General features: G+C 35.3%; 2 protein-coding genes across 12 annotated transcripts in view; one reads left to right on the top strand and one right to left on the bottom strand.

Moving 5' to 3' along the window:
* The window catches only part of LOC140061158 (uncharacterized), a 77,531-nt gene extending 65,178 nt beyond the window's left edge, over nucleotides 1-12,353 (bottom strand). For all 5 annotated transcript variants that reach the window (XR_011847412.1, XR_011847411.1, XR_011847414.1 and 2 more), the window contains exon 1: nucleotides 12,228-12,353. The gene's annotated coding sequence lies outside the window, so the exon portion shown is untranslated. The remainder of the gene's footprint in view (nucleotides 1-12,227) is intronic.
* LOC140061153 (nidogen-1-like) lies at nucleotides 337-23,466 on the top strand. 7 transcript variants are annotated; one of them, XM_072107621.1, is made up of 23 exons: nucleotides 337-587; nucleotides 4,341-4,474; nucleotides 9,928-10,084; nucleotides 10,311-10,498; nucleotides 10,748-10,899; nucleotides 11,047-11,172; nucleotides 11,359-11,595; nucleotides 13,335-13,535; nucleotides 14,062-14,295; nucleotides 14,543-14,663; nucleotides 15,371-15,486; nucleotides 15,629-15,742; nucleotides 16,561-16,683; nucleotides 17,362-17,475; nucleotides 18,238-18,366; nucleotides 18,786-18,908; nucleotides 18,997-19,230; nucleotides 19,351-19,522; nucleotides 19,794-19,951; nucleotides 20,135-20,264; nucleotides 20,434-20,549; nucleotides 20,813-20,980; nucleotides 22,113-23,466. In XM_072107621.1, the coding sequence occupies exons 1-22, from the start codon at nucleotides 399-401 to the stop codon at nucleotides 20,941-20,943; spliced, it is 3,399 nt and encodes a 1,132-aa protein (XP_071963722.1). In that variant the 5' UTR covers nucleotides 337-398; the 3' UTR covers nucleotides 20,944-20,980; nucleotides 22,113-23,466. The 7 variants fall into 7 exon arrangements, with proteins under 7 accessions (XP_071963722.1, XP_071963721.1, XP_071963720.1 ...); XM_072107620.1 differs by having other exon boundaries at nucleotides 14,543-14,671; nucleotides 15,373-15,486; nucleotides 20,813-20,953; XM_072107619.1 differs by having other exon boundaries at nucleotides 14,543-14,671; nucleotides 15,373-15,486.
* Nucleotides 23,467-23,579: the final 113 nt, after the last annotated feature.

Below are 23,579 nucleotides of genomic sequence, written 5' to 3'. Positions count from 1 at the left end.
GATATATAAACGAATTTGTTTATAAACGCATATCTATACATTCCTGTTCATTTAGCAAACGTTTGAATACAGGTGTATGTGTTAATTTGAAAATTAACTCACACCTGGCTTTATTTTTTCTGTTAAAAAAAAAACAACTCAGGGATACATATTCAGGTTAATACATGCTACAATTTATGCTATAATAATTATTATTATTTCCCACAAGAACGACCTGTTGATTTTGTTCAGAAGAAAAGCGAAACTCCCCTTTTACAAAGTGGAACAGCCCAGATTTGCTCCGGTTCTAAACTTTGAGATTTAGTTAAGCACTTGTATTGTGTTAAAGCTCAGGCCAGTGCCTCTTGTCTTGCCTCTTTTGTAAATCACGAAGTCAAACATCGTAAAGGTGAACAGAAATGGGTTCCCTCGGGCAGGTATTGCTGCTAGGCCTGGCAACAACAGTACTTGGCCTACGTAGGGGAGATTTCTACCCATACGGAGCATCAGAGGGGCATAAAGCTATCCGATCGGGTGACGATCAACAAGCAAATCTGAACACCAGGGTTCCAGTTATTTTAAACAATGCACAACTAACCGCAATATTTGTAAGTACTGTATTGATTTTGCTGTAGGCCTACAATTCTAATCTATGTAGGACGGGAAATCGTATTGTTAAAACACCTAATACCAATTATTTAGGCCTATAGTTATTTTTTAGGAAGTATTAAACTATAGTCCTACAACTCCATGTCCTATATAGACCTACACTAACATCTGTTTATTGTACAGTGTCTATCTATTCATTATGTAACATAGTGCCATGTTTACAATTTAATTAAAACTGACTATATCAATGAGATAAATAACATTTGTTGGATTCTTAAACTGTTATTTATTATCACCTCGATTTATGCACCGATGATGACTACATAGATAGATGACAGCTAGAGATATAAAGACAGTAAATTTGTCTTTATATAGAGTGAGATGAACAAGTTTGTGTACACATGAATGCTTACCAGGGTTGTGTAATAAAGATCTATAAATAAATATATTTTAAGGTAGCCCCGTGGGTTTGATAAGTCCCGATTCTTCGCATGACTCAACCGATTTCATATACGTTTAATCAAACAAAAATTTCACGGCATTGGAATGTGAACGAGATTTTATCCCTCTCCGAAGACTTACAGACTCCATAAACACCTCAATCAAACATAACTCGGCTGCTCCGTCATTGCATTAAAAAGAAATCGGTCTAATACCTGTTATTGTTAAGTAATTATCAGAAACGATTTCAGAAGAACAATTCGGACTAGGCTGGGTTCTTGAATTGTTCGTTACCCAAGCGGACATCCAGGGCGCTGGCTGTTTACATGTGGCTATTGACGCGGATATTGTCGCGATTTTTGCCTATTTATGTCCTATCAATTATTTTTTTTCCTCTGGAGGCTGTGAAAATGCATAAAAGATGTTGCGGTGAACCGAAAACACCATTGAAATGCTAATGACAGACGGGCTGTGTTACACCATAGGAATTAGCCTATAGTTGTACAAATAACTTTTACTTGTACTGTACTAAGTACGGATGTTTTCCACATATTATATCTTTTAATACTTGATACTCATTTCCAGATTATTCATAAGAAACAACTTCCGACAAAAATACATTTATTGTTAGATAACAAGTACCAATTTGGAGAAAACATAACTTTATACTCGGGCCTATATCCATATCCGTTAAAAAGGCCTATGTGTTGTTTATCATCAGAAATAATAACCCATATCTAATAATAGCAGTACTTTACTGCTGATATTATCATGGTCTATTAGGACAAAGAGATAAAACTCCAACACTCCTTTATTATCAAAAGGGTAAATGTAGGTCAAATATTTCTACTACTATGTTCATGTTGTACAATGTATCTAGTAGGCCTACACATAGTTAGAAAATGTGATAGCTTTTCTTCAATCATGTTTGGTTTATATTGTTTTGTTTCTCTCTTATTATTCCAAATTTGTAATAACATCTCTTTCTTCTTTTCCAATTTGTTATTATCGCGTTTTTTTTGTTCATTATCTTATTTATTCTTCTTCTTGATCTTCTCGTGGATATTTTTTTTTCATTATCATCTTCTTTTCTTTCTTCGATTCTTTTGCTTTATTTTCTTACTTTTTTTTTTGGTTGTCATTCTTTTTTAACTTTGTTTTTTTTTTCCATTTGGTCATCCATTTCGTTAATCTTCTATTTAGTCATCCTTTTCTTTCATTTTCTTTTAGTCATCCTTATTCATATTTTCGTCTGGTTATCGTTCTTTTTCTGTCATCTTCTTTTAGTCATCCTTATTCATATCTTGGTCTGGTTTTTGTTCTTTTTCTGTAATCTTGGTCTGGTTATCGTTCTTTTTCTTTCATCTTCGTCTGGTTATCGTTCTTTTTCTTTCATCTTGTTCTGGTTATTGTTCTTTTTCTTTCATCTTCGTCTGGTTATCGTTCTTTTTCTTTCATCTTCGTCTGGTTATCGTTCTTTTTCTTTCATCTTCGTCTGGTTATCGTTCTTTTTCTTTCATCTTCGTCTGGTTATCGTTCTTTTTCTTTCATCTTCGTCTGGTTTGTGTTCTTTTTCTTTCATCTTCGTCTGGTTATCGTCCTTTTTCTTTCATCTTCGTCTGGTTATCGTTCTTTTTCTTTCATCTTCGTCTGGTTATCGTTCTTTTTCTTTCATCTTCGTCTGGTTATCGTTCTTTTTCTTTCATCTTTGTCTGGTTATCGTTCTTCTTCTTTCATCTTCGTCTGGTTTTTGTTCTTTTTCTTTCATCTTCGTTTGGTATTTGTTCCTTTTCTCTCATCTTCGTTGGTTTTTGTTCTTTTCCTTTCATTTTCGTCTGGTTTTTGTTCTTTTTCCTCCATCTTGTTTTCTTCCATGCTTGTCAGGATGTCTATGTTTATCAAGTTCTCTTCCCGTACCTTTTATAATAGCTACCACATTCCACCGCAGACGTTAATAGCATGACATCATACCGGTGTAGATGGTATCAATTGCTTAGTGGATTGAGTATTTTTGGCGAACTTGGCTTGTCATACTTTTTTTTTTAACGGAAAAACATACCATGTACTATAACTATCATGTGTAGCGTTGATACTACGGTAATACAACTTTTTTTATTCGCATAATAAGTTAGATCAAGGACTCGGATGACGTAGGTACCAATTAGGATGTGTGTAGTGGTTTTACTAAACTTAGCCATATATCAGACATAACAGGAAATATAAAAGAAATATGTATAAAAAGCTATGTAAACATTATTTTTAAATCGATAATTAAGATTGTTTGTAAACCAGATTTATTTCAATATTGGCTTCGATAAAATAAATTGTATAAAATAATCATTCATTAGGATTGTCCAAAAGTTCCAAAGTTAATCCTACAGTGCTTCAGCAAAGGACAATAACTTCCTCGAGGAATTTGATATTTTCTTTAAAATTCTTTTCTTTTCTAATCAAGTGTTACTTGATTAGCAATTTGAACTTTGAACTGTTGGTACCGTACCTCATTGTTTATGAACGTTACGTCCAAACTTATTTCCAAATAATATTATAGCCTAGAAATTAAATAAAATTCTTCAATATTCCAAAAATGTAATCTAATAAACTGTTTTATCATGTTTTATTTTTAAAATGTCAACTTTTGTTTTATCAGAATATTTCATTCCAATGTCAACTTAGGTTTTATCAGAATGTTTAAAATGTTTTATGTTAACATTATGTCGTTGAAACACATCCTTGAAAAAAAAATATTGTATTGACCCACCTTCAACTTGTGTTCCCAGTAGTGCAATACACATTATGATATGTTTATATAGTTTAACAACCATTTAAATAATCCGCCTCTCGTTACAATGTAATACACTTCATATGTATTTGTCTGCACTTCAAAACAGCAGAAATTCTCAAACTAATTACCAATAAATAAAAGAAAAACTTCTGTGTCTGTCTGTGTATATCATTATTGGTTTAAGCACGAATTTTACATAATTTTATTTTCGATGAATTTTTTAAATAAACGTTTATTACTGGTTACGACAGCATTGGTTCCTATATGTGATCATTCACGCAATCATGATTGCGTATATGTGCGTACGTACGTTGTACATACTTTATGCGTTTGATGTTGTTTGGTTTGACAAGTGACTCACTTTTAATGAGTCTGTTTTATTGTACAGGTACATACTGACGACTTTTTAGCGTATACTTTATACGTATGTTATGTGCGTACGTACAATGTACGTACTTTGTGCGTTTGTTGTTGTTGTTTGATTATGACACGCTTTTTACGAGACCTGCTTTTTTTTTATACACAGGTACATACTGACGGGTTTTTAAAGTTCGAACCAACCCCACTCGGTGAGAAGGCGTACGATTTTAGTCGGCCTACATATCTTTCAAATTACCCAACAAGACTGATTGCACCGTTTCTAGCAGACTTTGATACCAGGTAAAGATTTGAAAAATATTTCTTAATGACCGAGTAATAATAATTACCTCGGTGGCGATAATTAAGTTTTGTACTTACTGGCACCTTGGGACAAGAGTGGTGGTGGGGATTGAGGTATCGACTGTGATAATATCAGTGGCGTAGTAACGACTATGAGCGCTCACTGGCTAAACCTATAGGGCCCCGGAGCTTATGGTGGCCGTGAGCAGTGCTCAGAGGGGAAACAGACATTAAAATATGTCGAAAAAAGCTAAAAACGCCCGAGGCCTCCAGCGTTGGAGGGCTACTTAGGGCTTCTAAACCAAGGGCCTCTGCGTTACGCCACTGAATAATGTGCTTTCCATTTAGTATATTATATTTCATTTCCCGGTAGGCCTTCAGCAACTAGCATTATTACGTCATTGTAGAACTAGAAAAAATAAAAGATGCCAATGAACTACACGAGATTCATTGCCCTTGCAAGATTTCAATATTTGCATTATAGCCTTATCGGTATAATCCGAATGTCAATTAGGGCAGGTAAGCTGATTAACTTGCTTTAAAAGTACATCTCACTCCTCCACATGGACCTATTACTATTACATTATATTCTCAGTATCAGCAGACCGTACCTATGATTTTACCTGAAATAGTTTCTTTTTTGTACGAAAGAGAAATGATACTTGATCATATTCATTCATTCATCAGTGGAAAATTACTTCCATTTATTGTCATTTGCATATAAAATATACATAGAAATTATGTTTGCTCTGAGATATACAAAAACAGATAAACGAAAAACAACTACAAAGTTTCGCATCACTCTCGTACGTACTGACAAGCCGCTTCAATGCCCGAACGGCAGCTGGATAAAAGCTGTTACGAAACATATTTGTACGAGAGATGATGGAACGGTAACGTCTACCGCTACGTAACACCTCAAATACAATCATTGTGCACGGGATTTTATTGCATTTTACAATATTTACTGTACTGGAAGGAAGGTATTCTAGACATTTTTCGTCAACAATATTTCTATTAGTTGATGGGAATTGACCTTTCATTGTCCATTGTCCATGAGAATGATGATGCCATGGAATATTTTATTTCATTGCCATTCAAGTTAATTCTGGTCAAATATTGACTCCCTTTCTTATCGTTTTATCGTAACAAACACTGACATTATAGTGTTTGCTTATGGTTGTAGTGTAGCCCTTAAATTGCAGCCGATTCGTGTAAGATATCGTGGCTAACGACATGTCAATGGTCCTACAGTATCGTGTCTACTAACAGCAACAGGTCATACCACCAGCAACATAACTCCATGATTAACCTAAGTCTCTAAATCATATCTTACATACGGTATCACATTGGATTAAGATTGCTGTCAGAAGAGGAGATAATCTAGATTTTTTTTGTCGCTATAGACATAAGGTTATAATGGACCTAAATTAGATTAATTCATAGGTCCATGGTTATACTGCTTTAGACGCACGCGTAAAAAAAAGTAATTGTTACGCAGTCCTATTGTGCAATAATTAATTAGAACCGGAATATAAACTTAATTAGCATTATTCTAGTCTCTTTGTAAACTTCTATTATTACATTAGCAATCGGAAGCAAATTGTAATTCCAATTCATTCAACTTAATTTATAATCAATTTTGCAAGGTTAAACATATTACGTTTGTAAGTACAGAACATATACAAACTAAATGTCCCAAAGAATGATACAAAAATGCTCATTCAAAGACAGGCGACTCGGTTTGAACCTTCATCGACACACAATAAGGAGATTATGTGGTTTTGTAAGCCCCCTATTTGTATTTGTTTAGCTTTTGAAACGCCATTTATTCGATATCAGGATAAACTCTTATGTACGGGTTATCATTGTTTGACGTTCTTTTGCCGGTCATTCATAAACTTCGGAGGCTACAAACATAATTGACCGGAGTTGTAAACAAGAAACGTATTATAACCATGCAATCTAACAACTGCCTTTTTATAACAATTATTTCGTAAATGCTATTGCAAGTACAGTAAACCTAACCTTTAAGCTCGATTTCCACTTAAAGTACGTAACGCAAGAACGTACGCGCGCCATATGTAATTTGACCTATCACGACGCGATGGATCATCCAAACTGTCACATTAATATCTATGGCGGGCCAAACTGTCATATAATCATTAACAAAGATATCCTATAGTTTTCAATAGAGATACCTTAGTTTAAAAAGAGATATCTCATTTAATGATTAAATGACAATTTAGCCCGCCATAGATTTAGTTGGGTCTAGTGTTAAGAATTGCTTCTAAATGGGAACCAAACTTTACCAAAATATTCCTTCGATGTCTATACCAGGAACAGTGACAAACACCATTGATTATTATATTGAGGGGTACTATGTGTTAAGGGTCGTCGCATGTAGACCTACTTGAGTTTATCTTTAGCAAATGGTTTCAATGAAGCCAGGTTTATTAACAAACCTATAGATCAACTACTTAATCTAAGATGACAGGTTGGATTTGAGTCGAAACAGTAGAAAACATTTTGCCGAGAAATAAATGTTACTCCTGTGTGGACACAATTAATGGTAGGATCTTAAAGTATTATTCCGTGTAAACGGAATGGTAACCTGCCCGGAACTTTCCCCGACACTCAAATCCATATTATTGGCTACTTGTTTGTCAGATTCTGTAGTATCTAAAGAAACTTTATTTATTTCCTAAATCTCCCTGAAAACTGAAACAATAAACTTGATATTTAGTAAAATAGGACTATCCGAGCGAAAATGATATAAATATTTTCTCTTCGCTTGAACTTGCTATGAACTCGAATCAGTTGCTTATTGAACTGTGATATCTGTCTGCTGTAACTAATTTGTAACAGTTCCAAGTTGTTTTGTTATCCTCAATACCAATCACAATAGTTATAAATCAGTTAAAAACGGTTTTAAATGAAAATTGTAAAATCAGATTCATGTGGTGACTGCGGTAATTATGTCTCAGTCGCTCGAGCAGAAAATGTTCCAAAGACACAATAGATTGAATTAGCCGGGGTCATAATAATATCCGGGGACATGTTTATTTTTTGACTGCAATCGTCTGTAAAAGGAATGAAAAGTCTGAAATGATCAAAGAGATCCATCAACAATTAATGCTTAATTGATGGTACTTATAGTGTTGGATGATTTTCGCCCCAGTGCAGCATAGCTACATGAACCTCCAGTGGCGGATTCAGGATTTTGAAACATATAGGGTGGACATTCTTATGACTAAGCTAGGCCTATTCCTACATGTTCATACAAAAATGCAGTGCAAAACTATATATTATGTGTTTCCTACTCAGGCTTCAGATCAACTATTACCTATTTTTAATCACAATTTTTCCAATGAAAATGTTCACTATTCACAAAATGTTGTTATAATATCGTCCCGAAATATCGTGTAAATGCCAATTTACACTAGGACGATAACGATACATAGATATGCATTTTCCATGCATAAAACACAAGAAATATAAAAAAATTTCACCGTAGAACTACACGATAACCATGTATGCTTCCTTTGATGAAAATGATATTTTCACACGTCCAATCAAAATCATGATTAGTAGGACTAAGAGAAATATAATATCGTGACAATAAAAATATGTTATTGTTTATTATTGATTACGACGTAAATTGATTTAATTATGATTATCCTAGAAACTAAACCCGTTCTAATTTATTTTGTTTTATGTCCTAGTGTAAATGGGCCTTAAGTCCAAAAGAAAGAAAGTGAAATGTATTGTATGTATGTCTATTTAGGTCATGTAGTGACACTCATATGAACTAGGTTAAATCGTGATCAAACGTAAAATATGGTGTGTTATCTAATATCAAAATAGGAAGGACAATCCTTCGGTCAAAACTTTTTTTAAATGCACTAGCGTATATTAGGCACCATTTGTATGTGCCCAGTGTGAACGATGTCACTTACAATGTATAGGCCTACACTGTGCTTGAACATTTGATTGAAAACTATCTCAGGCCTATCTAGTTATTTATTGAACAGTGTATACAATTTTGAATACTTTGATGCGAATATCTAATCTTGATGTTGATTTGAAAAAGGAATTTAAAAATGATCAAAACATACATGTACTGTTTAATTCAAGACTCATTTAAGTAAGTTACATATCGCGTGAGTAATACAAAAAGTCATCAAATCTAGTTAAGGAACTTATTTACGACTCGTTAAATAGTCTAGTTTGCGAGGTATATACCACAAGTCGGAAATAATACACGTTATTAGAACATTATAATATTGAAAAACAATTTAGCGACTTGCAAATAAGTTCTTTTATATAACACCTATATAAATTCCTGTCATTTGATTGGACGAATGTGGGTCACATGGCGTGCAATAGTACGCACTATTCAACGATCGTTAAATAGTACTTTTTGAAACATTTTTGTGTACGAAAAAAAAACGTCTAGATGTTATATAAAACAAATAATGAATGTTTTGTATTCGTGTAATGGTACAAATAATGGCACTTGGTGAATGATGAAAGGTTATATCAACTCGGCTTTGCCTCGTTGATATAACCTTTCATCATTCACCTCGTGCCATTATTTGTACCATTGCACTCATAAACATTCATTATTTGTATATTATTTACGACACTCGGTACTTTTAAATCTGATTTTTAATACCCCATGGGGGGAACAAAAGTAACTGCTACAAATTGGTTGCTTGACCAAACTTGGGAGAAATTCCCATGTGTCTTGTTACTATCTGAACAATGTCGGCGATCGCATACTTGCCCATATATATTCGGTATGGATCGTCGCCATGCATTGAAAGACGTACTTTCCCAACTCTGCTTTCCCGATATATTACTGTAGTTGTAAGTAATCGAAAACTTGAAAGAAACACAAAAACCGTAAATAATTAATAACTACATTTCAATCAATTACGCACATGTCTTTGGGCACAACGTTTTTGAGAAGTGTGAATGTCAGTATAGTTACCGTAAATCTTCTAATTGTAACCCTGTGTTATTATTCTTTGATTGTTTTTTTTAAGGTGGGTTACTATTAGTAAGAGTAGTGGGTTACTATTACTAATCTTAAATTAGGCACCTGAAAATAGTAACCCACCCCCAGTCAGCAACTCATAGCAAAATAATAAAACAGTACAAATAAACAAATTTGGTTGAACTATAACTTTAATTAATAAACACAAAAACACTCAATCCTCCCCTACTCCCGAGATTAACATGCATTATCTCCATATTTTAAAAATACGGCTGTATCATAAGTTTTTGTGACTCTAATAGTAACTCGCATGGGTTACTATTAAAGTAGTGGGTTATTATTATAGACTGACTTGGGTTACTATTAGAAGGGGGATTACTATTAGAAGATTCACGGTATTGCCATTACTTGTAATCTTGTTGTTATAGTAATCAATTGGGGTTTTTTTCAGTTCTGATGCTGGTTATGTCTGGTATGGTTCGACTAACGACGAATACTACCTTAGAAGAGCTAAACAAGACATATGGCGATACATGAACAAAGACTTTCAGCCAAGATCAGTATTAATTTTTACCTGGGAAGACGTCCGTCAGAAAGGAGATGTAGAGGTAGGTTAATGTTCTGTTTTACGCGTTGGATAAAAAATACACATTGTTAATCCGCTATGTGATTTCTATGCTTTTGATAATACGACGTCGTTGCTGGTATTGGAAGCGCCTGCAATTGCTGATGAGGTTTAGGTGGTGGTGGTGGCTCCTATCCGTTTGTGTTATTGGTGATGGCAATGTTGGTGACAGTGGTTCAATGCATAACATTTTTCCAATTATAATTTAGAGTGCCACATTCCAACTGGCATTGGCAACCGATGGCTCGTCAACGTACGGCTTGTTTATGTACGAAGATCCAATCAACGAACCGTCATTGATCACAAACTACCCACAAGCAGGAGTTACGCTTGGCGATAGGCGTTCGTACTTCACTTTACCAGGATCAGCTTCCTCCAGCGCGTTCGATTTATATCTGTAAGGCACCTTTTGTTTTTCAATATATTTTGAGCACATTATTCAGATTTTTCTTTTGGATGATCGAAAAGAAAAAATATTTGAATACTATACTGGGATCCAGATGAACCTTTATACTAATTGTGAACACATTGTATTCATATCAAATAGCAGGCAATGCATTTATTTTTCAAAAACAGTCACACCTAATTTATTTAACCGTATTTTCACTCATACACACTCTGGTTTTGTTCAACGTATTCCCTACAGAACAACCAATGTCGGCAGACCTGGATTGTTTGTATACGACCTTAGAGCAGAATTCAGTTCCAGTGAACCAGAGGGTTCCGGAGCAGAGCCAACGGACGAAATACCATTTGTTATAACAACTGAAACGCCTGTGGAAGAAACTAGTAATCAAGGTAAAAATACAATACCATATCTGGTGATAATTAGTGTACCAAGGTGTTAAGTATGATAGGTCTATATTATAAAGGACCAGGAAGGCATTATTTATAACGTTCATTATAGTGTATCATATTAAATTAATTTTTTTTTTACTATTCTAGCTGATGTTGTCGAAGATGATTGTAGTCAATGTCATGAGAATGGAGGATGTAGACAGTTTACAGATGGAGAATGCTGTGTCTGCGCCGACGGTTACATCGGAAATGGCCTGGGGTGTACATTAAAGAGTAAGTGATCCTGAGATTCTGTTTCATAACTGGTATGGACGACGTACAAATTAAATGGTCATGTCGTGCAATTGCCATTAGACGAAATGAACTAGAAATAGAATTGGGAATAGGCATACATGCTTAATAATGATGTTTAAGGCCCTCTTTTTTTTGTTTTAACGCTTTGCCGTTTTCATATTTTAGATACCGATATTCGGGCGAGTGGTCTTATGAATGGCAACATCAATGGCGTACCGTTCGTTGATTTAGACCTTCATACCTTTGGGGTCATAAATGAGGGCAGAGCTTACGTGGCCGTAAGCCCTGTTGACGAAGATCTTGGGCTAACAATGCAGATATTGTCAACGATTGGCGAGTTCATGGGATGGATGTTCTCGCTGCCGGACGATGACAAATCTGTGAATGGATTCCAACTCACAGGTTTGATATTCAAAATTTCTTTATTTATTGTTGATTAAATATCAAATAAAGTTATAGTATAATACAAAATAATAACAATTAAAACGAAAAGATACAAATTGAGAGAGAATTACAAGACTTTTTAAACTAAAAAAAGGAAAAACAACATTTGTTCAAGTCTTTTTATTAAAAAAAAAACTAAACATGAATATGATAAAAACGAAATAGGGATGTAGTCTTACCTGCGCCATTAATAGTTTATAGAAAAGTTAGTATAGGCCTAGTAAGTTGTGTAAGGCTAGACCAGGTTCAATTCTAAAACATCATACACAATTTAACGATATCACCCCATCCATGTCACATCGGGTGAACAGGACAAATAAGCTACCAAACTTGCTGAGCTAGGCCAGCAGACTCGTTGCCTTGTAGCAGTAGAAGTTTCGACTAGGCCTAGTCCTAGTTAGCCAGGCCATTGAATGTAAAGCCGACTAGCGACAGTGTCACTAGCTTCGGATCAGTGCAGGGAGTTAAGCTTAGTTAGTTAGAGCCTAGGCCTTGGCCTAGGCTAGTTAAGAGAAGCTTAGCCGTGCATGTCTAGCACAACTTGTCTAAATAAAAGTTATTTTATAAATATATACGATAGATCTACTTACTTTACTTTGATGTTGTAGTTCATGAACATCACAAATTCAGCCATTGTAGTCTGTGTTTTTTAATTAATAAGCTGAAGTCTAGACTGAGTAGGCCTAGGCCTAGCCTAGGGCTTATGTTTTCTTTCGATGTCGTCTGTTTTGAATTTTGCACACCTTTTAAAAAACATTACGCATGCGCATTTTTAGTTTTGCAAAATAAACGGATTTTGGGTAATAAATTAATGGTAAATTAATTATTCTTTTTATCTGTTCTATCCTACCCCACCCAACCTTAAATCTAAAATTATATTCGTATGAAATAAATCTATTTTAAAACATACAGTTTCTATATTGCCTCTGAGAGATGCATAATGACGTCACGTACGGTAGTGTACAACATTTTTAAAAGTTTATGGGTTTTATAATGTTTTTTTTTCCACTGGGAAAACATTAGACGTTTGAATTTAGACCCATAGAAGGCAAGTTACGTGAAAGTATGCTTCATTACTATAACCTCAGATCAGTTTTCTCAATGATTGCCGGTGTAATTGGCATGTAAAGAAACTGTCTGTAGGCCTAAACGTCTTTCTTATAGAACTTGTTGGTAGGTTATTCCCGCTCCCCTCCCTGACATTTTCTGTTGCACTGACTGACTGATTATTGCCATGTATCCCACAATACTGACTTCCCCCTATGGTATTCTACAGTATGTTCTTATACCTTATTCTTCACTTATATTCATTTCTGGTTCATTTTTATCAATGTTGCATATTCAAATTCACAGTAAAAAATAAATTAAAAGAGTTTATATCATTAAAATTAAATTCCAGTTTGCTCGTATACAAAAATAAAAATATAAATTAATCACCCATGAACAGTGTCTTACAAATAAGGATTAAACTTTAGGAGAAATATATTTACATGAATGTAAAATTAAAAATAATCATGGCAATTTTGTTGTAGGCCTCTTTCTCGATACAATTTAACGATATAAATGAATAAATACACAATTAGGCCTACCGTATGTAAGATAATCATGGCGATTGCTTTTATTATTACATTTCTTAAATATACAATTGTCAGAAATATTGTAAATAGGCCTAATTACTTATTGATTAAATATTTCAGGTGGAAAGTTGTTGCGGGATGCGTACGTGTCCGTTGACGGGGGTTACGAAGTGCGCATTGTACAGGAATTTCTAGGTTTTGATAATCTAGGGCAACTTCAGGTAAACACCAACGTGGAAGGCACATTGCCAGTAATATCGAAATCTGATGGAACTGTTGCCTACGATGAACATAAAGTGGTGTATGAAAGGAAGGAGCCAGGTATGATCTCAAAACGGAAACATTCATTCATATCGTCTGCTAGATATATTGGCGGTAACCTTGGCTTTGAGCAATATTTACTTTGATTGTTATGCTATTGTTCTCAATTACCTGGTTCGTCAAACTTATAATTATGTCTTAGTTAAGCGTGGTTCCCACTAGAACGCAACGCAACTACGTATTGACGCTAAGTGCTGTATTGCGTAGGAACCGCCGGCGATGCAACAGTGCTGCATCGCGCAGGTTTGATTTCACGCATGCGGGGCGGCGGGGGCAAACACAATTATTGAAAGGGCATTTTCTTTCGTTGCGTAGGTTGCGTTACGTTGCGTCGCTAGTAAGAACCAAGCTTTAACCATACACATCGTCTGGATGATCTCAAACTCAAATGTAAATAACCCAATTCAGAACAGTTTGTCAACCAAAAAGTTAGGCCTAGTTTATATTGTCGATTTCATGGACATTTTGTAGTAGGTCTATTAAGTTGGTTAGAATTGGATAGATAGATGGATACTTTCTTCTACAGGTCGAATTCGTTCGGTTAGCACCCGTGTGGTACGGTTTAACGATTTTAGCATTACGTACAACGTTGATCAAACGATAACATACCAAGAGTGCACGGCAGACGAACGTGACAGACCAAGCGGACAGGATTCGATGAGTTTAAACATCATTCAGCAGTATACTTCATTTGATATCGACGAAAATCAGGGAAATATTCTTAGATTTGCTACAGCGTCTAAAATAGGACCAAGTGATCGTAAGTATGTATGCCTATAATAACAACAAAAAAACCGTCGTATGAAAGTTTCCTTCCTAGTTGGTTGGACGCGTACGCAACGCAATAGACTTTTACCGCAAGTAATTTGACCAATCACGACGCAATTGATAGTATGCATGAACTGTCGATTGTAATTGATCAAATCACTTGCGTTTGGTCCAAGTTGGAAGCAAGCTATAACGCAATGTAAAGGAATAGGCCTAACGTAATTTGTTCTACTATTCAGAAACTGTTGTTGATCCATGCGCAAATAATGACTGTAGTAGTTATGGTATTTGCACTCCTCGAGGAAACAGCTTCTACTGCACGTGTAATGATGGATATGAAGGGGATGGTTACAATTGTAGGCCTAGAGGTAGGCCTACGTACTTTAAGTGAAAGTTATTGCGTGTAAACTAAACTTTATGGTCCGGTATTCTTCAAAGAGGACTAAGAAGATATACTGTACAGTCCAGGACTAAAGTTAAGCTCTGTCTACACTATCAAACTTGATGTGACAAAAAAAATGTGATGTGATCAGTAGGCCTACCATATTTGGGCATGTTACTACCATATTTGAGCACATCACATTTTTGTTGACACATAAAGTTTGATAGTGTAGAAAGTGCTTTAGACCTTCTTCAAGTTAGTTACACACACACGCAATAACTCGATCTCTTCCGATTGGTCAAATCAGGTAGGGCCTTATTATTATGTTGTTAACAACTCCCTTGTCAAACTACTTGCGTTGCGTTCAGTAAGGATCAAATACTGTATATCACCATTCTTTGATTTCTGCTAATTTGCTTCTTCTAGTGTGTGTTTGTTTATATTACAAATCCACCTCATACCATGCATCATACATAAATACAGTCAAATGAAAAACATCAGAGAACAAACGAAGGAAAAACATGAATTCTTGAAAAAAGATTTAATTTCCATTTTGGCGTCTTTGTTTAACTTCATTTCAAGCAAAATGTTCAATGGAGTTTACCTGGTAATACCAATCTGTTTTTTTTACCACCCTGCACAATTTAAATGCAAACTATTTTTCTTGCTACTCTTCTATAACTATAGATATATGTGCAACCGTCGACTGTGGAAGCGATGCATATTGCGCTGTCGTTGCAGCTGGATACACATGCGTTTGTACTAGTCCTGGTTACACGTGGGATGGCTTCAACTGCCGAGGTACTATAATAAGCCAATGTCATTATACCTTTATAAACAATCTACTAAATGAAATCAAATGTATACAGTACGTAATTATGTTATTTTTTATGGAGCAGAGATTCCGACATTAAAGATTGAATTGAATTGAATTATTTTCCAGGTCCCTGCGAGGCTGAGATCTGCCCCTCAAACGCGTACTGTCAGGAAGACGTTTCTGGAAACGCACAATGCATCTGTTTAGAAAATTACAGACAGGAAGGAGGATACTGCGTTGGTAAGTCGGATGACATTGTATCGCTGAACAGGTTATGAGCTTTTTTATACGCTAAAGCTTGATGTGTTCCCTTGGACGCAATGCAAGGACGTAGGCGCTATGCAAGTGAGTTGACCAATTACAAACGACAGTTCGAGTCGTGTTTGGTCAAATTATTTGTGGTGCGCTTACGTCATTACGTTGCGTCCAAGTGGGAACCACAGCGAATATCTGCATTCTGCTGCATTTAGTACAAGTAAAGGCAAATCACATCATAATGACTTCAATAGGCCCTATAAATATTCTCTTTTTAATATGTAACTTTTAGTAAACAGCTTGGGCTGGCCTTGCCTGTTTTCTATATTACTTTATTATTATGTGCTTTTGGTTATGCTTCACTAATTCCGGTGTATGCTGCTAAAACTTGATTCTCACTTGGATGCAACGACGACCAATCACAGTTCAAATGATCCATGATCGCGTCATGATTAGTCAAATTGTGGTGCGCTTAAGTAGTGCCATTTGGATGCAACGACGACTAATCACAGTTCAAATGATCCATGATCGCATCATGATTGGTCAAATTACTTGTGATGCGCTTAAGTAGTGCCATTTGGATGCAACGACGACTAATCACAGTTCAAATGATCCATGATCGCGTCATGATTGGTCAAATTACTTGTTACATAGTGTCCAAGTGAGAACCAAGCTAAAAGTGCAATGTTTTATGAACGTTTTTTTATTTAATTTACCAATAGTAGTTTGGTTTTTAAATCTGAATGATAACTAACTTTTTATTTATAACACTTTTCTTCACCACAACAATTTACTTGCTTCAGCTGTGGATGCATGCGATGGTTTTATATGCGTGGATAATAATGCAAGGTGCCAGTTAGACCAATATAACTTAGCAATCTGTATTTGTATCGATGGATACACGCTTACTGGCGATACGTGTGTAGGTACGGTAACCAATTAGAAATTAGCACAATTATATAATATATAAATATTATTTAAAATTTAATCCGTGAAATTACTTATTACAAGTAATAATGCTAATCGTTAACATGAAATCCTAAAAACCTTCATATCCCCAATTCGTGAGACCGAAATTCAATAACCAAAATTATTAATATAAGGAATCAATAATGGTCTCATGAGTTGACCCACTATAGTTATTTAGATCATTCAGTGTGGTTAATACGGGGCGCCGTTTGGGAACATTACTACTTCCATCCCTAATTTGTGAGACCAAAATTCAATAAACAAAATTATTAATAACAAGGAATCAATAATGGTCTCATGAGTTGACCCACTATAGTTATTTAGATCATTCAGTGTGGTTAGTACGGGGCGCCGTTTGGGACATTACTACTTCCATCCCTAATTTGTGAGACCAAAATTCAATAAACAAAATTATTAATATTACAAGGAATCAATAATGGTCTCATGAGTTGACCCACTATAGTTATTTAGATCATTCAGTGTGGTTAATACGGGGCGCCGTTTGAGACACTTTACTAATTGTGTCGACATAATACAATTATTACTGTATTTTGGTGTGGGTCTATTGCTGAATTTAACCAACTAGTACTAAGCTTGCTTGCATATTCTTTTGGGATCTTCTTTTATCTGTATAGCTGTAGCATGTGCACCTTATGTATGCAATGAAAACGCACATTGTGAGACGAGAGATGGTGTGACTGGTTGCTATTGCAACGATGGCTTTGATGTAGTTGATAATGTGTGTGTAGGTAAGTTTGCATTAAGCTCTGTCTACATTATCAAACTACTAAAAAAGTGTGATGTGGCCAAATATGGTAGTGATATGCCTAAATATGGTAGTAATATGATATCATCATGTCCATATATGGGCACATCACATTTTGTTTGTCAAATAAAGTTTGAAAGTGTAGACAGAGCTTAACATTTGAAAATGAAGCATTTTGTTTTGTCTGCTTGCTATTGCAACGATGGGTTTGTTTTACTTTTATGTTTTGTGTGTAGGTGTGTAAATGAGTTAATCCCTAAAGCTTTTATGAAGCAGATATGTAGAGACAGTAAATATTTTGCAAACATCAGTTACGGTAACATAGGCCTACACTAGAACACCCCCCCCCCCCCTCTCACTCTATATTCTAGACAGAAAGAAGTAAAAATTAAAAAATTTGGTACATATGGCGTTTCATGTATAATACATGACAAAAAAATCGAAACGTAAAAGTCAATAACTACAGACTTAGCAAGTTTATAGAACCCCTCTTAAAAACACCTTTGGGACCCAACATTAACAAAATGTCCCTGTCCCCTTAATGTCCTTAATATAGGGTTGTTTGTTTTCTGATTAATAGTTCGTTTCACGGGAAAGTGTCCCCTTAAATGAGGTGTTCTCTCAAAAAGAGACGCTTCTGTTAATTTATTTTATCAAAGCTACAAAACATACCTCATATTACAGCAATGCTTTTTGGATTTTATGAGATCAAGTAATATTAATATTGTTATATTATATTTAACAGAGATTCCAATTGGAGACCCTTGCGCTTCCAACGCATGTGACCAGTACGCGGGTGACTGTAAACCCTTTGGTCAGACATACACGTGTGAATGCTTGGCTGGCTTCGAAGGAAATGGTTTCGTATGCACAGGTCAGTAAAAATATGGTACCTACTGGAGACATCTTAAGCTTGGTTCCCACTAGGACGTAACACAAGGACGTAAGCGCAATGCAAGCGAGTTGACAATTGGCAGTTAATGATCTATCGTGTCGTGATTACTTGCTTTGCGCTTACTTAATTGCGTTGTGTCCTAGTGGGAACCAAGATTTAGATACCAAACGCAATGTTGACGTATGTTTAATAATTTAGGAAGACGTCATAATCGTCATTACATAATGTAATAATGTAATAATTGTAATTACGGACGTCTGTTTGATATGACAAAAAGGACCTGTTGATAAATGTTTTTTTGGGTAGATCTATAATATTGTTTTCCTGTTTGGATTATATTCACAACTTATTCAAATATACACAAGTCCTGGCAACTCTATTTTTTCGTAAATTCTCAGATATTAATGAGTGTAATTTGGGCATTCATGACTGCCACAGTCAAGCGAGGTGTGAGAACTACCAAGGCAGCTACAACTGCGTATGCCGTGACGGCTATGAAGGCGATGGCAGATCGTGTATTGGTAACTACCGTAGCTTATATTCACGAATCGGTACATTATTAGGCTTAACTTAACACATAATCAACTTCTACTTCAATATCTTTCAAAGCATCTCCAGTAGGTGATAAAGACGGTTTCCTTATATTCGCACAATCGAATTCGTTGATGAGTCTACCACTAAATGGACAACCAGGGCGCAAAGTATACATGAACTCACGTCAGACGATCATTGGCGTAGGTTATGACTGTCGAAATGAGGTCATCTACTGGACAGACATTGCTTCCCGTACTATCAACAGTGTATACAGAGACGGAACTGGTGCTACAGTACTTATCAGATCAGGTGAAAGACTACATCTTTTTCTGAAATAACCGTCTTCTTAAGACAATTGACATTGATGATACTGCCTTTTAAGTCTTACTGAGAGAGATCTCCAGTAACCAGATACTCTTCTCTTTTAAGGACTATTAAGCCCAGAAGGAATTGCTGTTGACTGGGTCAGTCGCAACATGTACTGGACAGACTCTGGTTACCATCGTATTGAAGTATCACAGCTGGACGGCTCACATCGACGAATATTATTTGAAGACAATATGAAGCAGCCACGTTCTGTTGTTGTTGATCCTGTTGGCGGGTAATGTTGTTGTTTTATTGTAAAGAGATCTCGTTCTGTTGTTGATCCTGTTGGCGGGTAACGTGTTATTTTATTGTAAAGAGACCAGTACCACCCTATTCCACTTATATTCCAAGTTTCCTGGACTCCTGAGGACGATCAAAGCATATTGATCGAAACGTAGAGCAACTCAACAGTTCTTTTCAGAACTAATAAACTTTTTTGAGTTCAAAACGTAGGCGTAGATGTTTTTATTTTATTTGAATGTTGAATTTACTTTTCTGTTTCATAGAAACCTTTATTGGACCGACTGGACAAGAAGCAACCCGAAAATCGAGATGTCGGCTCTTGACGGAAGCAACCGAAGGGTGATGGTGAGCCAGAACATCAAGCTACCAAATGGGCTTACAATCGACTACAGAAGCCAACAGATTTGTTGGGCCGACGCAGGTAGAGTCTTCTTATGTAATATTTACTACTGTACGATAACTACAGATTAGAATATTGATTTATGAAATTTAATGTTACCATGACCACAGAAATAGCTACAAGTACCTCAGAGGAAGATAGTTGTCTCTCTTTAAATTATGGTGAGGCAGTATATGCATATTTCTTTCATTTCGTTCTTTTTAGGTACAAGGAAAGTTGAGTGTATGAACTTGGACGGAGATATAAGTTCTCGATTTACAGTTACGTCCAAGGCAAATTATCCATTCAGTATTACCGTGAACTCAAACATATTCTACTGGACGGATTGGCGGTCGTAAGTATAATTGCTAATGTTGAGTAAAACGGTGCAGCTAACTGTAGGCGTATTCCAATTATGGTATACAGGTTTCTGAAAGATGCTTATATTTTCAAAACTATATCGACTATAGAATGAAGGAGTGTTTTATTTTATCATTAGGCCTACTTTTATTGATTCATTTTAGTGGAAAAATTGAGAATGTTGGCAAGAACGACGACAGCCTAGGAACCCCACTGCAGTCACCACCTGGCGGCTCTGGTCGTTTGTACGGAATCGTTGTAGCAGACACCTGTCCAGCAGGTAGGCCTATATTAATTTTGACATTTTTAGAATTTTCCAGCCAAACTGTTAAACCCCTCCTTTAGGACACCTTTATTCAGGGCAAGGGGACACTTTCCCGTGAAATGTACAAGAAGCAAATATTTACCGCTACGACCTCTCTCTGTTCAGGAGACACTCCCTATTAAAGTGGCAGTTGGTTGTGTCCCGAAGGTGTCTTCTTAATAAGAGTTCTACAATTTTTTTAAAATGATAAACTGTATAATACTTTAACATGTTTTTAGGTTCAAACGCTTGTGCATACAACAATGGCGATTGCAGCGCCCTATGCTTACCTAAACCAGGAAACGAGAAGACATGCGCATGCGGTTCCTATTCAGACGGTAACGCTATCCCCTGCGAAGAAGCACCATAGAACATTACAAGTAAGGACATCACATTGAGCGGTAACGGTAAGTGGAAAACCGCCTAGCTTGTCCCACATAGAATCTGTATCTATCCTAAGCGGTAACCGCCCGTCCGCTCCGCGTTGTGCGTAAATAGTCATAAGGAATAACATTCTATATTTTTATTACCGTTACCGTCTTTAAATCACATTCGACAGTTGACATAATTCGTTTGATCTTACCATACAGAGAACATGATCACACCGATACACACAAACCCGTATTGAAACACGTATATGAACCTTGGTCCCCGCATGGGTCTGATTATTTGTTTCAGAACATAACACTTATACATAGTCTGGTTATGCCCTAAATGTAATACAATAAAGCTTATTTATAATTATTGATATTTGCTTTACTGCGTTCTTTTTTCGTATCCTAAATACATATTTATATATATATATATTATACAAATAATGAATGTTTATGAGTGTAATGGTACAAATAATGGCACGAGGTGAATGATGAAAGGTTATATTTCAACTCGGCTCCGCCTCGTTGAAATATAACCTTTCTTCATTCACCTCGTGCCATTATTTGTACCATTACACGAATACAAAACATTCATTATTTGTTTTATATAACATCTAAATAAATTCCTAAATAAATTTCGTACTCAAATGTTTAAAAGAAAAACGAAACTGAGACCAGACGACAGGTGGCGCTGTTGTATTTCACAGTACAGAGCCATATCATAGGATAATTTGTGTACTAGATTTTTTTTCATCCGCGAGACGTTTTTTTTTTTCGTACACAAAAATGTTTCAAAAAGTACTATTTAACGATCGTTGAATAGTGCGTACTATTGCACGCCATGTGACCCACATTCGTCCAATCAAATGACAGGAATTTATATAGGTGTTATATAATACTCTCTGTTCCACGCATAGCCACTAAAACCTTTGGCCATAGATCGTTTTCAGCACCCACACTCTGGAATTCACTCCCCCCACAAATTAAACACTGCTCTTCTGTTGCCTTATTTAAAAAATTGCTCAAAACTCATTTTTCGACCACTAACATGCCCAGCGCCTTTGATTTTGTACCTCGGTCTTTGAATTGACGCTTTATAAATATTGATATAATAATAATAAAAATAATATTTGTAATTCTTTTATCGTGTGTGGTTTTTTTTCAGGGTTAGCCAAGATAAATGCATTGTGTTGCTACTTGAACTTTGCCTGAAAACATTGTTTGTACTACTACTTCGTAGAAAATATTGTCAACTATTTCCAATATAGTATAGATCGTATTCTTATACATATTTGGCATCCTATCCTATTAGAATAAGTGTACATATGCATGCCAAAAGTAGATAGTCATATGAAACTTTTTTAATTTGAGATGTTTCAGTCCCGAGAAGTGCTCGACTTGCTCATAGATAAAAATGTATCACCTTGAGAAAACAAAATCGTTTTAAAATTTTACGTAAGTAATGAAAATGTTTGAATACTCGAATTAAACATACTTTTTAGACTAAAAAGAATGTTGAAAGTTAGCGCTGATTTTTGTTTTCTAAATTTTAGAGCACTTTTCGGGATTGACTACATATTTTTAATGAGTGATATTAAAAATGTAAAAATTAGAATAAATGCATGTAACCATTTTAGAATATTAGATATTCATAGCAAATAATTTGCACATTATACTTATACAGGTGTTCAGGGAGTGATAGATATTTTATAATTAGAGTATTTTAAAGGGTAATTTTCTAAAACTATTTTTGATATATCAAATTGCGACATTTCTATCTTTTCTATGTTAGTTGATGTGTGTATCGGTGTATAGATTTTGGTTTTTAGTAAAATAAATAAAATATTTAGATGAAAATTTGTTATGGTAATGTACTGATTCTTTAAAAAACAATGACGTCAGAGTAGGACAAACATTTGACCAATTACTATATCTCCCTGGCGCAATACTACTTCGAAGTATTTAATAAACCAAACACAAGTACACTAGAAAATGGTACCAAACATTGGTTTGAAACGGTCTGAGTTTTGCCACTGCTTAGAGAAGTTCTTTAGAACCTAAAAATCACATGACTACAAAGACTGATTTGATTGGCTTACTGGAGTCTGTTATTTTGTCCACTTGCAGAATCACATGATTACAAAGACTTGATTTCATTCGCTGAGTTTGCAAATCATGTCAAACTAGTTTTATTGTCAAAAAATGCATCGCCTTCTGCAAACTTGTTTTCTGGCAGTTTGCAGAAGTTTATCAACTTTTACACTAGCAAAATTTGTTTAAAAAGTTTGGAAAACAAATTTTTTTTGCTGAAGTTTTCAACCTAAAGTTTGCTTGTGTGGTCTTCTGCAAACTTATTTTCTGCAACATTATTATCAATCAACTCGTCTACACTACCGAACTTTTTTTGTTTCCAAACTCAAGTGTTCAAACCAAATTGTAATGTGCTAGTGTAGACTATATCTATGCTTGTACTTCCGATACAATAATAAGACTTTAAATTGTGTGTCTTTCGTGTTTGTGAAGAATCTTATTTTCTATTTTGTAATCAATAATAAAATTCTTACTATAAGCAAATGGTGTTTGTTTCTTTTATTGTTTCTGTGCAGTCAGCTTAGCAATAATAAATTAATTT

Source organism: Antedon mediterranea, chromosome 10 (assembly GCF_964355755.1).
Source record: "Antedon mediterranea chromosome 10, ecAntMedi1.1, whole genome shotgun sequence".
NCBI classification, from domain to species: domain Eukaryota; kingdom Metazoa; phylum Echinodermata; class Crinoidea; order Comatulida; family Antedonidae; genus Antedon; species Antedon mediterranea.
This window is presented reverse-complemented; position numbering and strand designations above follow the sequence as displayed.

Bases quoted from the DNA above. Each gene is read 5' to 3' on its own strand.
- LOC140061153 (XM_072107620.1), top strand. From the start codon at position 399: ATGGGTTCCCTCGGGCAGGTATTGCTGCTAGGCCTGGCAACAACAGTA. The intron at 11,173-11,358 runs GTAAGTGATCCT...TTCATATTTTAG, and splicing joins CCTGGGGTGTACATTAAAGA to ATACCGATATTCGGGCGAGT. The intron at 20,265-20,433 runs GTAAGTATAATT...GATTCATTTTAG, and splicing joins TACTGGACGGATTGGCGGTC to TGGAAAAATTGAGAATGTTG.